Source organism: Oncorhynchus clarkii, unplaced genomic scaffold, assembly GCF_045791955.1.
Source record: "Oncorhynchus clarkii lewisi isolate Uvic-CL-2024 unplaced genomic scaffold, UVic_Ocla_1.0 unplaced_contig_6117_pilon_pilon, whole genome shotgun sequence".
NCBI classification, from domain to species: Eukaryota; Metazoa; Chordata; class Actinopteri; order Salmoniformes; family Salmonidae; genus Oncorhynchus; species Oncorhynchus clarkii.
Window position 1 is genome coordinate 71446 of NW_027260845.1, and position 16055 is coordinate 87500.

A 16055-nucleotide genomic window follows, 5' to 3' on the forward strand; every position below is an offset into this window, starting at 1 on the left:
AGTACCATCTATCTGACCATGGCTGTAATACCATCTATCTGACCATGGCTGTAATACCATCTATCTGACCATGGCTGTAATACCATCTATCTGACCATGGCTGTAGTAGTATCTATCTGACCATGGCTGTAATACCATCTATCTGACCATGGCTGTAGTAGTATCTATCTGACCATGGCTGTAATACCATCTATCTGACCATGGCTGTAGTAGTATCTATCTGACCATGGCTGTAATACCATCTATCTGACCATGGCTGTAGTAGTATCTATCTGACCATGGCTGTAGTACCATCTATCTGACCATGGCTGTAGTAGTATCTATCTGACCATGGCTGTAGTAGTATCTATCTGACCATGGCTGTAGTACCATCTATCTGACCATGGCTGTAGTACCATCTATCTGACCATGGCTGTAGTACCATCTATCTGACCATGGCTGTAGTACCATCTATCTGACCATGGCTGTAGTACCATCTATCTGACCATGGCTGTAGTACCATCTATCTGACCATGGCTGTAGTACCATCTATCTGACCATGGCTGTAGTACCATCTATCTGACCATGGCTGTAGTACCATCTATCTGACCATGGCTGTAGTACCATCTATCTGACCATGGCTGTAGTAGTATCTATCTGACCATGGCTGTAGTACCATCTATCTGACCATGGCTGTACTACCATCTATCTGACCATGGCTGTAGTACCATCTATCTGACCATGGCTGTAGTACCATCTATCTGACCATGGCTGTAGTACCATCTATCTGACCATGGCTGTAGTAGTATCTATCTGACCATGGCTGTAGTACCATCTATCTGACCATGGCTGTAATACCATCTATCTGACCATGGCTGTAATACCATCTATCTGACCATGGCTGTAGTAGTATCTATCTGACCATGGCTGTAGTAGTATCTATCTGACCATGGCTGTAATACCATCTATCTGACCATGGCTGTAGTACCATCTATCTGACCATGGCTGTAATACCATCTATCTGACCATGGCTGTAGTACCATCTATCTGACCATGGCTGTGTAGTCCCATCTATCTGACCATGGCTGTAGTACCATCTATCTGACCATGGCTGTAGTACCATCTATCTGACCATGGCTGTAGTACCATCTATCTGACCATGGCTGTAGTAGTATCTATCTGACCATGGCTGTAGTACCATCTATCTGACCATGGCTGTAATACCATCTATCTGACCATGGCTGTAGTACCATCTATCTGACCATGGCTGTAGTACCATCTATCTGACCATGGCTGTAGTACCATCTATCTGACCATGGCTGTAGTACCATCTATCTGACCATGGCTGTAGTACCATCTATCTGACCATGGCTGTAGTAGTATCTATCTGACCATGGCTGTAGTACCATCTATCTGACCATGGCTGTAGTACCATCTATCTGACCATGGCTGTAATACCATCTATCTGACCATGGCTGTAATACCATCTATCTGACCATGGCTGTAGTACCATCTATCTGACCATGGCTGTAGTAGTATCTATCTGACCATGGCTGTAATACCATCTATCTGACCATGGCTGTAGTAGTATCTATCTGACCATGGCTGTAGTACCATCTATCTGACCATGGCTGTAATACCATCTATCTGACCATGGCTGTAATACCATCTATCTGACCATGGCTGTAATACCATCTATCTGACCATGGCTGTAGTAGTATCTATCTGACCATGGCTGTAGTACCATCTATCTGACCATGGCTGTAATACCATCTATCTGACCATGGCTGTAGTACCATCTATCTGACCATGGCTGTAGTACCATCTATCTGACCATGGCTGTAGTAGTATCTATCTGACCATGGCTGTAGTAGTATCTATCTGACCATGGCTGTAGTACCATCTATCTGACCATGGCTGTAGTACCATCTATCTGACCATGGCTGTAGTACCATCTATCTGACCATGGCTGTAGTACCATCTATCTGACCATGGCTGTAGTACCATCTATCTGACCATGGCTGTAATACCATCTATCTGACCATGGCTGTAGTAGTATCTATCTGACCATGGCTGTAGTACCATCTATCTGACCATGGCTGTAGTAGTATCTATCTGACCATGGCTGTAGTACCATCTATCTGACCATGGCTGTAGTACCATCTATCTGACCATGGCTGTAATACCATCTATCTGACCATGGCTGTAGTAGTATCTATCTGACCATGGCTGTAGTAGTATCTATCTGACCATGGCTGTAGTACCATCTATCTGACCATGGCTGTAATACCATCTATCTGACCATGGCTGTAGTACCATCTATCTGACCATGGCTGTAGTCCCATCTATCTGACCATGGCTGTAGTAGTATCTATCTGACCATGGCTGTAGTACCATCTATCTGACCATGGCTGTAATACCATCTATCTGACCATGGCTGTAATACCATCTATCTGACCATGGCTGTAGTAGTATCTATCTGACCATGGCTGTAGTACCATCTATCTGACCATGGCTGTAATACCATCTATCTGACCATGGCTGTAGTAGTATCTATCTGACCATGGCTGTAATACCATCTATCTGACCATGGCTGTAGTACCATCTATCTGACCATGGCTGTAGTAGTATCTATCTGACCATGGCTGTAGTACCATCTATCTGACCATGGCTGTAGTACCATCTATCTGACCATGGCTGTAGTACCATCTATCTGACCATGGCTGTAGTACCATCTATCTGACCATGGCTGTAGTACCATCTATCTGACCATGGCTGTAGTAGTATCTATCTGACCATGGCTGTAATACCATCTATCTGACCATGGCTGTAGTACCATCTATCTGACCATGGCTGTAGTACCATCTATCTGACCATGGCTGTAGTACCATCTATCTGACCATGGCTGTAGTACCATCTATCTGACCATGGCTGTAGTAGTATCTATCTGACCAGGGCTGTAGTAGCATCTATCTGACCATGGCTGTAGTACCATCTATCTGACCATGGCTGTAGTACCATCTATCTGACCATGGCTGTAGTACCATCTATCTGACCATGGCTGTAGTAGTATCTATCTGACCATGGCTGTAATACCATCTATCTGACCATGGCTGTAGTAGTATCTATCTGACCATGGCTGTAGTACCATCTATCTGACCATGGCTGTATGGCTGTAATACCATCTATCTGACCATGGCTGTAGTAGTATCTATCTGACCATGGCTGTAATACCATCTATCTGACCATGGCTGTAATACCATCTATCTGACCATGGCTGTAATACCATCTATCTGACCATGGCTGTAGTACCATCTATCTGACCATGGCTGTGACCAATACCATCTATCTGACCATGGCTGTAGTACCATCTATCTGACCATGGCTGTAATACCATCTATCTGACCATGGCTGTGACCAGTACCATCTATCTGACCATGGCTGTATCTATCTGACCATGGCCATCTATCTGACCATGGCTGTAGTACCATCTATCTGACCATGGCTGTAGTACCATCTATCTGACCATGGCTGTGACCAGTACCATCTATCTGACCATGGCTGTAGTACCATCTATCTGACCATGGCTGTAGTACCATCTATCTGACCATGGCTGTAGTACCATCTATCTGACCATGGCTGTAGTACCATCTATCTGACCATGGCTGTAGTACCATCTATCTGACCATGGCTGTAGTAGTATCTATCTGACCATGGCTGTAATACCATCTATCTGACCATGGCTGTAGTAGTATCTATCTGACCATGGCTGTAATACCATCTATCTGACCATGGCTGTAGTACCATCTATCTGACCATGGCTGTAGTACCATCTATCTGACCATGGCTGTAGTACCATCTATCTGACCATGGCTGTAGTACCATCTATCTGACCATGGCTGTAGTACCATCTATCTACCATGGCTATCTGACCATGGCTGTAGTACCATCTATCTGACCATGGCTGTAGTACCATCTATCTGACCATGGCTGTAGTACCATCTATCTGACCATGGCTGTAATACCATCTATCTGACCATGGCTGTAGTACCATCTATCTGACCATGGCTGTAGTACCATCTATCTGACCATGGCTGTAGTAGTATCTATCTGACCATGGCTGTAATACCATCTATCTGACCATGGCTGTAGTACCATCTATCTGACCATGGCTGTGTAGTACCATCTATCTGACCATGGCTGTAGTACCATCTATCTGACCATGGCTGTAGTACCATCTATCTGACCATGGCTGTAATACCATCTATCTGACCATGGCTGTAGTACCATCTATCTGACCATGGCTGTAGTACCATCTATCTGACCATGGCTGTAGTACCATCTATCTGACCATGGCTGTAGTACCATCTATCTGACCATGGCTGTAATACCATCTATCTGACCATGGCTGTAGTACCATCTATCTGACCATGGCTGTGACCATGGCTGTAGTATCTATCTGACCATGGCTGTATGGCTGTACCATCTATCTGACCATGGCTGTAGTACCATCTATCTGACCATGGCTGTAATACCATCTATCTGACCATGGCTGTAGTAGTATCTATCTGACCATCTATCTGACCATGGCTGTAAGTACCATCTATCTGACCATGGCTGTACCATCTATCTGACCATCTATCTGACCATGGCTGTAGTGGCTGTAGTACCATCTATCTGACCATGGCTGTAGTACCATCTATCTGACCATGGCTGTAATACCATCTATCTGACCATGGCTGTAGTAGTATCTATCTGACCATGGCTGTAATACCATCTATCTGACCATGGCTGTAATACCATCTATCTGACCATGGCTGTAGTCCCATCTATCTGACCATGGCTGTAGTCCCATCTATCTGACCATGGCTGTAGTACCATCTATCTGACCATGGCTGTAGTAGTATCTATCTGACCATGGCTGTAGTACCATCTATCTGACCATGGCTGTAGTAGTATCTATCTGACCATGGCTGTAGTACCATCTATCTGACCATGGCTGTAGTACCATCTATCTGACCATGGCTGTAGTAGTATCTATCTGACCATGGCTGTAGTATCTATCTGACCATGGCATCTATCTGACCATGGCTGTAGTAGTATCTATCTGACCATGGCTGTAGTACCATCTATCTGACCATGGCTGTAGTATCTATCTGACCATGGCTGTATCTATCTGACCATGGCTGTAGTAGTATCTATCTGACCATGGCTGTACCATCTATCTGACCATGGCTGTAGTAGTATCTATCTGACCATGGCTGTAGTACCATCTATCTGACCATGGCTGTAGTACCATCTATCTGACCATGGCTGTAATCTACCATCTATCTGACCATGGCTGTAGTACCATCTATCTGACCATGGCTGTGACCAATACCATCTATCTGACCATGGCTGTAATACCATCTATCTGACCATGGCTGTAGTACCATCTATCTGACCATGGCTGTAATACCATCTATCTGACCATGGCTGTACCATCTATCTGACCATGGCATCTATCTGACCATGGCTGTAGTACCATCTATCTGACCATGGCTGTATCTATCTGACCATGGCTGTACCATCTATCTGACCATGGCTGTAGTACCATCTATCTGACCATGGCTGTAGTACCATCTATCTGACCATGGCTGTATGGCTGTACCATCTATCTGACCATGGCTGTAGTAGTACCATCTATCTGACCATGGCTGTAGTACCATCTATCTGACCATGGCTGTAGTACCATCTATCTGACCATGGCTGTAGTACCATCTATCTGACCATGGCTGTAGTAGTACCATCTATCTGACCATGGCTGTGTACCATCTATCTGACCATGGCTGTAGTACCATCTATCTGACCATGGCTGTAGTACCATCTATCTGACCATGGCTGTAATACCATCTATCTGACCATGGCTGTAGTAGTATCTATCTGACCATGGCTGTAGTACCATCTATCTGACCATGGCTGTAGTACCATCTATCTGACCATGGCTGTAGTACCATCTATCTGACCATGGCTGTAGTAGTATCTATCTGACCATGGCTGTAGTACCATCTATCTGACCATGGCTGTAGTACCATCTATCTGACCATGGCTGTAATACCATCTATCTGACCATGGCTGTGACCATGGCTGTAGTACCATCTATCTGACCATGGCTGTAGTACCATCTATCTGACCATGGCTGTAATACCATCTATCTGACCATGGCTGTGACCAATACCATCTATCTGACCATGGCTGTAATACCATCTATCTGACCATGGCTGTATCTATCTGACCATGGCATCTATCTGACCATGGCTGTGTACCATCTATCTGACCATGGCTGTAGTATCTATCTGACCATGGCTACCATCTATCTGACCATGGCTGTACCATCTATCTGACCATGGCTGTAGTACCATCTATCTGACCATGGCTGTAGTGGCTGTAGTACCATCTATCTGACCATGGCTGTAGTACCATCTATCTGACCATGGCTGTAGTACCATCTATCTGACCATGGCTGTAATACCATCTATCTGACCATGGCTGTAGTACCATCTATCTGACCATGGCTGTAATACCATCTATCTGACCATGGCTGTAATACCATCTATCTGACCATGGCTGTAGTACCATCTATCTGACCATGGCTGTAGTACCATCTATCTGACCATGGCTGTAGTACCATCTATCTGACCATGGCTGTAATACCATCTATCTGACCATGGCTGTAGTACCATCTATCTGACCATGGCTGTAGTAGTAGTACCATCTATCTGACCATGGCTGTAGTACCATCTATCTGACCATGGCTGTATCTATCTACCATCTATCTGACCATGGCTGTAATACCATCTATCTGACCATGGCTGTAGTACCATCTATCTGACCATGGCTGTAGTACCATCTATCTGACCATGGCTGTAGTACCATCTATCTGACCATGGCTGTAGTAGTGACCATCTATCTGACCATGGCTGTAGTACCATCTATCTGACCATGGCTGTAGTACCATCTATCTGACCATGGCTGTAGTACCATCTATCTGACCATGGCTGTAGTAGTATCTATCTGACCATGGCTGTAGTACCATCTATCTGACCATGGCTGTAGTACCATCTATCTGACCATGGCTGTAGTACCATCTATCTGACCATGGCTGTAGTACCATCTATCTGACCATGGCTGTAGTACCATCTATCTGACCATGGCTGTAGTAGTACCATCTATCTGACCATGGCTGTGACCAATACCATCTATCTGACCATGGCTGTAGTACCATCTATCTGACCATGGCTGTAGTACCATCTATCTGACCATGGCTGTAGTACCATCTATCTGACCATGGCTGTAGTAGTATCTATCTGACCATGGCTGTAGTACCATCTATCTGACCATGGCTGTAGTACCATCTATCTGACCATGGCTGTAGTAGTATCTATCTGACCATGGCTGTAGTACCATCTATCTGACCATGGCTGTAGTAGTATCTATCTGACCATGGCTGTAATACCATCTATCTGACCATGGCTGTAGTACCATCTATCTGACCATGGCTGTAATACCATCTATCTGACCATGGCTGTAGTACCATCTATCTGACCATGGCTGTAGTACCATCTATCTGACCATGGCTGTAATACCATCTATCTGACCATGGCTGTAATACCATCTATCTGACCATGGCTGTATCTATCTGACCATGGCTGTAGTACCATCTATCTGACCATGGCTGTGTACCATCTATCTGACCATGGCTGTACCATCTATCTGACCATGGCTGTAGTACCATCTATCTGACCATGGCTGTAGTACCATCTATCTGACCATGGCTGTGACCATGGCTGTAGTACCATCTATCTGACCATGGCTGTAGTACCATCTATCTGACCATGGCTGTAGTAGTATCTATCTGACCATGGCTGTAGTACCATCTATCTGACCATGGCTGTATGGCTGTACCATCTATCTGACCATGGCTGTAGTAGTATCTATCTGACCATGGCTGTACCATCTATCTGACCATGGCTGTAGTACCATCTATCTGACCATGGCTGTAGTAGTATCTATCTGACCATGGCTGTATCTGACCATGGCATCTATCTGACCATGGCTGTATCTATCTACCATCTATCTGACCATGGCTGTAGTACCATCTATCTGACCATGGCTGTAGTAGTATCTATCTGACCATGGCTGTAATACCATCTATCTGACCATGGCTGTAGTACCATCTATCTGACCATGGCTGTAGTATCTATCTGACCAGTACCATCTATCTGACCATGGCTATCTATCTGACCATGGCCATGGCTGTAGTACCATCTATCTGACCATGGCTGTAGTACCATCTATCTGACCATGGCTGTAGTACCATCTATCTGACCATGGCTGTAGTACCATCTATCTGACCATGGCTGTAGTACCATCTATCTGACCATGGCTGTAATACCATCTATCTGACCATGGCTGTAATACCATCTATCTGACCATGGCTGTAGTAGTATCTATCTGACCATGGCTGTAGTACCATCTATCTGACCATGGCTGTAGTACCATCTATCTGACCATGGCTGTAGTACCATGGCATCTATCTGACCATGGCTGTAGTACCATCTATCTGACCATGGCTGTAGTACCATCTATCTGACCATGGCTGTAGTACCATCTATCTGACCATGGCTGTAGTACCATCTATCTGACCATGGCTGTAGTACCATCTATCTGACCATGGCTGTAGTACCATCTATCTGACCATGGCTGTAGTACCATCTATCTGACCATGGCTGTAGTAGTATCTATCTGACCATGGCTGTAGTACCATCTATCTGACCATGGCTGTAGTACCATCTATCTGACCATGGCTGTAGTAGTATCTATCTGACCATGGCTGTAGTACCATCTATCTGACCATGGCTGTAGTACCATCTATCTGACCATGGCTGTAGTACCATCTATCTGACCATGGCTGTAGTACCATCTATCTGACCATGGCTGTAGTACCATCTATCTGACCATGGCTGTAGTACCATCTATCTGACCATGGCTGTAGTACCATCTATCTGACCATGGCTGTAGTACCATCTATCTGACCATGGCTGTAGTACCATCTATCTGACCATGGCTGTACCATCTATCTGACCATGGCATCTATCTGACCATGGCTGTAGTACCATCTATCTGACCATGGCTGTAGTACCATCTATCTGACCATGGCTGTAGTATCTATCTGACCATGGCTACCATCTATCTGACCATGGCTGTAGTACCATCTATCTGACCATGGCTGTAGTACCATCTATCTGACCATGGCTGTAGTACCATCTATCTGACCATGGCTGTAATACCATCTATCTGACCATGGCTGTAGTACCATCTATCTGACCATGGCTGTAGTACCATCTATCTGACCATGGCTGTAATACCATCTATCTGACCATGGCTGTAATACCATCTATCTGACCATGGCTGTAGTAGTATCTATCTGACCATGGCTGTAGTACCATCTATCTGACCATGGCTGTAGTACCATCTATCTGACCATGGCTGTAGTACCATCTATCTGACCATGGCTGTAATACCATCTATCTGACCATGGCTGTGTATCTATCTGACCATGGCTGTATCTGATCTGACCATGGCTGTAGTACCATCTATCTGACCATGGCTGTAGTACCATCTATCTGACCATGGCTGTAGTACCATCTATCTGACCATGGCTGTAGTATCTATCTGACCATGGCTGTAGTAGTATCTATCTGACCATGGCTGTAGTACCATCTATCTGACCATGGCTGTAGTACCATCTATCTGACCATGGCTGTATCATGACCATGGCTGTAGTAGTATCTATCTGACCATGGCTGTAGTACCATCTATCTGACCATGGCTGTAGTACCATCTATCTGACCATGGCTGTAGTACCATCTATCTGACCATGGCTGTAGTAGTATCTATCTGACCATGGCTGTAGTGACCATGGCTGTAGTACCATCTATCTGACCATGGCTGTACCATCTATCTGACCATGGCTGTAGTACCATCTATCTGACCATGGCTGTAGTACCATCTATCTGACCATGGCTGTAGTAGTATCTATCTGACCATGGCTGTAGTACCATCTATCTGACCATGGCTGTAATACCATCTATCTGACCATGGCTGTACCATCTATCTGACCATGGCTGTAGTACCATCTATCTGACCATGGCTGTATGGCTGTACCATCTATCTGACCATGGCTGTGTACCATCTATCTGACCATGGCATCTATCTGACCATGGCTGTAGTACCATCTATCTGACCATGGCTGTATCTATCTACCATCTATCTGACCATGGCTGTAATACCATCTATCTGACCATGGCTGTAGTACCATGGCATCTATCTGACCATGGCTGTAGTACCATCTATCTGACCATGGCTGTAGTACCATCTATCTGACCATGGCTGTGACCATGGCTGTACCATCTATCTGACCATGGCTGTATGGCTGTAATACCATCTATCTGACCATGGCTGTAGTACCATCTATCTGACCATGGCTGTAATACCATCTATCTGACCATGGCTGTAGTACCATCTATCTGACCATGGCTGTAGTACCATCTATCTGACCATGGCTGTAGTACCATCTATCTGACCATGGCTGTAGTACCATCTATCTGACCATGGCTGTAATACCATCTATCTGACCATGGCTGTAGTACCATCTATCTGACCATGGCTGTAGTACCATCTATCTGACCATGGCTGTAGTACCATCTATCTGACCATGGCTGTAGTACCATCTATCTGACCATGGCTGTAGTACCATCTATCTGACCATGGCTGTAGTACCATCTATGGCTGACCATGGCTGTAGTACCATCTATCTGACCATGGCTGTAGTACCATCTATCTGACCATGGCTGTAGTACCATCTATCTGACCATGGCTGTAATACCATCTATCTGACCATGGCTGTAGTACCATCTATCTGACCATGGCTGTAGTACCATCTATCTGACCATGGCTGTAGTACCATCTATCTGACCATGGCTGTAGTACCATCTATCTGACCATGGCTGTAGTACCATCTATCTGACCATGGCTGTACCATCTATCTGACATGGCTGTAGTACCATCTATCTGACCATGGCTGTAGTACCATCTATCTGACCATGGCTGTAGTACCATCTATCTGACCATGGCTGTAGTACCATCTATCTGACCATGGCTGTAGTACCATCTATCTGACCATGGCTGTAGTACCATCTATCTGACCATGGCTGTAGTACCATCTATCTGACCATGGCTGTAGTACCATCTATCTGACCATGGCATCTATCTGACCATGGCTGTAGTACCATCTATCTGACCATGGCTGTAGTACCATCTATCTACCATCTATCTGACCATGGCTGTAGTACCATCTATCTGACCATGGCTGTAGTAGTACCATCTATCTGACCATGGCTGTAGTACCATCTATCTGACCATGGCTGTATGGCTGTAGTACCATCTATCTGACCATGGCTGTAGTAGTATCTATCTGACCAGGGCTGTAGTACCATCTATCTGACCATGGCTGTAGTAGTATCTATCTGACCATGGCTGTAGTACCATCTATCTGACCATGGCTGTAGTACCATCTATCTGACCATGGCTGTAATACCATCTATCTGACCATGGCTGTAGTACCATCTATCTGACCATGGCTGTAGTACCATGACCATGGCTGTAGTAGTATCTATCTGACCAGTAATACCATCTATCTGACCATGGCTGTAGTACCATCTATCTGACCATGGCTGTAGTAGTATCTATCTGACCATGGCTGTAATACCATCTATCTGACCATGGCTGTAGTACCATCTATCTGACCATGGCTGTAGTACCATCTATCTGACCATGGCTGTAGTATGGCTGTATCTATCTGACCATGGCTGTAGTACCATCTATCTGACCATGGCTGTAGTACCATCTATCTGACCATGGCTGTACCATCTATCTGACCATGGCATCTATCTGACCATGGCTGTAGTACCATCTATCTGACCATGGCTGTAGTAGTATCTATCTGACCATGGCTGTAGTACCATCTATCTGACCATGGCTGTAATACCATCTATCTGACCATGGCTGTAGTACCATCTATCTGACCATGGCTGTAGTACCATCTATCTGACCATGGCTGTAATACCATCTATCTGACCATGGCTGTAGTACCATCTATCTGACCATGGCTGTAATACCATCTATCTGACCATGGCTGTAGTACCATCTATCTGACCATGGCTGTAGTACCATCTATCTGACCAGGGCTGTAGTAGTATCTATCTGACCATGGCTGTAATACCATCTATCTGACCATGGCTGTAGTACCATCTATCTGACCATGGCTGTAATACCATCTATCTGACCATGGCTGTAGTACCATCTATCTGACCATGGCTGTAATACCATCTATCTGACCATGGCTGTAGTACCATCTATCTGACCATGGCTGTAATACCATCTATCTGACCATGGCTGTAGTACCATCTATCTGACCATGGCTGTAGTACCATCTATCTGACCATGGCTGTAATACCATCTATCTGACCATGGCTGTAATACCATCTATCTGACCATGGCTGTAGTACCATCTATCTGACCATGGCTGTAATACCATCTATCTGACCATGGCTGTAGTACCATCTATCTGACCATGGCTGTAGTAGTATCTATCTGACCATGGCTGTAATACCATCTATCTGACCATGGCTGTAGTACCATCTATCTAACCATGGCTGTAGTACCATCTATCTGACCATGGCTGTAGTAGTATCTATCTGACCATGGCTGTAATACCATCTATCTGACCATGGCTGTAATACCATCTATCTGACCATGGCTGTAGTAGTATCTATCTGACCATGGCTGTAGTACCATCTATCTGACCATGGCTGTAGTACCATCTATCTGACCATGGCTGTAGTACCATCTATCTGACCAGGGCTGTAGTAGCCCCAACCTGCCATAAGCACTTCTTGTAGATTTGTGGGACTGCTATTGGCTAGGTATAATGGGCCCTCTGATAAGCTAGGTGGAATGGGCCCTCTGATAGGCTAGGTGGAATGGGCCCTCTGATAGGCTAGGTGGAATGGGCCCTCTGATAGGCTAGGTGGAATGGGCCCTCTGATAGGCTAGGTGGAATGGGCCCTCTGATAGGCTAGGTGGAATTGGCTCCATATTGCTATACTCCAGACAGTGTTTTCAGACGTTCTGAGTTTCTAGGGAAGGGGTATTCAAATCTTATCCAACACGTTTCAGAGTCCTGCTGGTTTTCTGTTCTACCTGATAGTTAACATCACCCTCCTGGTGTCCCAGGTCTAAATCAGTCCCTGATTAGAGGAGAATCACCCACCTGGTGTCCCAGGTCTAAATCAGTCCCTGATTAGAGGAGAATCACCCACCTGGTGTCCCAGGTCTAAATCAGTCCCTGATTCGAGGGGAATCACCCACCTGGTGTCCCAGGTCTAAATCAGTCCCTGATTCGAGGAGAGGTATGAACAAAAACAGTAGAAATGTCTTCCAGGTTCAGGTGAGAATTTGAGGGGCCTAGGAGATGGGGAGTCCGGGACCTTTTGGGAGCGGGGCCCATACTGATTCATACGTTGACTCCTGTTCTTCGTGTTCTGATTGGCTGTAGTTCTGGCCAGCTGATTGGCTCTGCTTCTGCGTCCGTCTTCTCGGGGGAGGAACAGTTTGAGGACTACGGAGAGGGGGAGGACGTGGACTACACTCCCAGCAGCCCTTGCCCCGACGATGACGCTCGCACCAACGGCTTCTCAGACCTCGGCTCCTCTCTGCCCTCCAGGTTAGTGGCACATAGAGGAAACTCACACCGCGTGCAGGACATTCATCAATGACAGTTGGCCCCCAATGACTGACACACTCTGCCCTTTACATGCTGCACCAACACACACTCTTCACCTTTCAGCCACTCATGTGTAACAGGGAGGAAACCTATTGCTCTGTTCTATTGACAGATACAAAGCACTGTGTGTAATTATAGTCTCTCTCTCCCTCCTTGTCTCTCTCTATCTTTCTCTCTCTTTCTGGCTCTCTCTTTCTCCCTCCCTCCCTCTCTCTTTCTCCCTCCCTGGCTCTCTCTTTCTCCCTCCCTGGTTCTTTCTTGCTCCCTCCCTCCCTCTCTCTTTCTCCCTCCCTCTCTCTTTCTCCCTCCCTCTCTCTTTCTCCCTCTCCCTCCCTCCCTCCATCCCTCCCTCCCTCCCTCCCTCCCTCCCTCCCTCTGTCTCTGTAGTGCTGGTCAGACCCCTCTGAAGATGTGTCACCTTTACAACAGTGATGTGTTGGATGTCTATTGTTCTCAGTGCTATAAGAAGGTTAACCTGCTCAATGACCTAGAGGCCAGGCTCAACAACCTCAGAGCCAACAGGTAACACACATACACACACGCACACACATTCAAATGTGCACACACACACACATACACACACACACACACAAGCACTCCAGGCACACATATACACTACCTTTCAAAAGTTGCGGGTCACTTAGAAATGTCCTTGTTTTTGAAAGAAAAGTTTTAAATTGTCCATTAAAATAACATCAAATTGATCAGAAATACAGTGTAGACATTGTTAATGTTGTAAATGACTATTGTAGCTGGAAACGGCTGATAAAATTTTTAAAAAAAAAATGTAATGGAATATACAGAGGCCCATTATCAGGTGTACAGAGGCCCATTATCAGGTGTACAGAGGCCCATTATCAGGTGTACAGAGGCCCATTATCAGGTGTACAGAGGCCCATTATCAGGTGTACAGAGGCCCATTATCAGGTGTACAGAGGCCCATTATCAGGTGTACAGAGGCCCATTATCAGGTGTACAGAGGCCCATTATCAGGTGTACAGAGGCCCATTATCAGGTGTACAGAGGCCCATTATCAGGTGTACAGAGGCCCATTATCAGGTGTACAGAGGCCCATTATCAGGTGTACAGAGGCCCATTATCAGGTGTACAGAGGCCCATTATCAGGTGTACAGAGGCCCATTATCAGGTGTACAGAGGCCCATTATCAGGTGTACAGAGGCCCATTATCAGGGGTACAGAGGCCCATTATCAGGTGTACAGAGGCCCATTATCAGGTGTACAGAGGCCCATTATCAGGTGTACAGAGGCCCGTTATCAGGTGTACAGAGGCCCGTTATCAGGTGTACAGAGGCCCGTTATCAGGTGTACAGAGGCCCATTATCAGGTGTACAGAGGCCCATTATCAGGTGTACAGAGGCCCATTATCAGGTGTACAGAGGCCCATTATCAGGTGTACAGAGGCCCATTATCAGGTGTACAGAGGCCCATTATCAGGTGTACAGAGGCCCATTATCAGGTGTACAGAGGCCCATTATCAGGTGTACAGAGGCCCATTATCAGGTGTACAGAGGCCCATTATCAGGTGTACAGAGGCCCATTATCAGGTGTACAGAGGCCCATTATCAGGTGTACAGAGGCCCATTATCAGGTGTACAGAGGCCCATTATCAGGTGTACAGAGGCCCATTATCAGGTGTACAGAGGCCCATTATCAGGTGTACAGAGGCCCATTATCAGGTGTACAGAGGCCCATTATCAGGTGTACAGAGGCCCATTATCAGGTGTACAGAGGCCCATTATCAGGTGTACAGAGGCCCATTATCAGGTGTACAGAGGCCCATTATCAGGTGTACAGAGGCCCATTATCAGGTGTACAGAGGCCCATTATCAGGTGTACAGAGGCCCATTATCAGGTGTACAGAGGCCCATTATCAGGTGTACAGAGGCCCATTATCAGGTGTACAGAGGCCAATTATCAGGTGTACAGAGGCCCATTATCAGGTGTACAGAGGCCCATTATCAGGTGTACAGAGGCCCATTATCAGGTGTACAGAGGCCCATTATCAGGTGTACAGAGGCCCATTATCAGGTGTACAGAGGCCCATTATCAGCAACCATCACTCCTGTGTTCCAATGGCACGTTGTGTTCGCTAATCCAAGTTTATCATTTTAAAAGGCTAATTGATCATTAGAAAACCCTTTTGCAATTATGTTAGCACAGCTGAAAACTG

At 45.9% G+C, this 16055-nt stretch overlaps 1 protein-coding gene across 1 annotated transcript in view; it reads left to right on the forward strand.

The window, feature by feature from the left end:
* The window catches only part of LOC139401901 (rab11 family-interacting protein 4-like), a 107715-nt gene that overhangs the window by 71027 nt on the left and 20633 nt on the right, over nucleotides 1–16055 (forward strand). The window contains exons 5-6 of the mRNA XM_071145907.1: nucleotides 13637–13804; nucleotides 14252–14386. Of these exons, the coding sequence (XP_071002008.1) occupies nucleotides 13637–13804; nucleotides 14252–14386 (303 nt within the window). The remainder of the gene's footprint in view (nucleotides 1–13636; nucleotides 13805–14251; nucleotides 14387–16055) is intronic.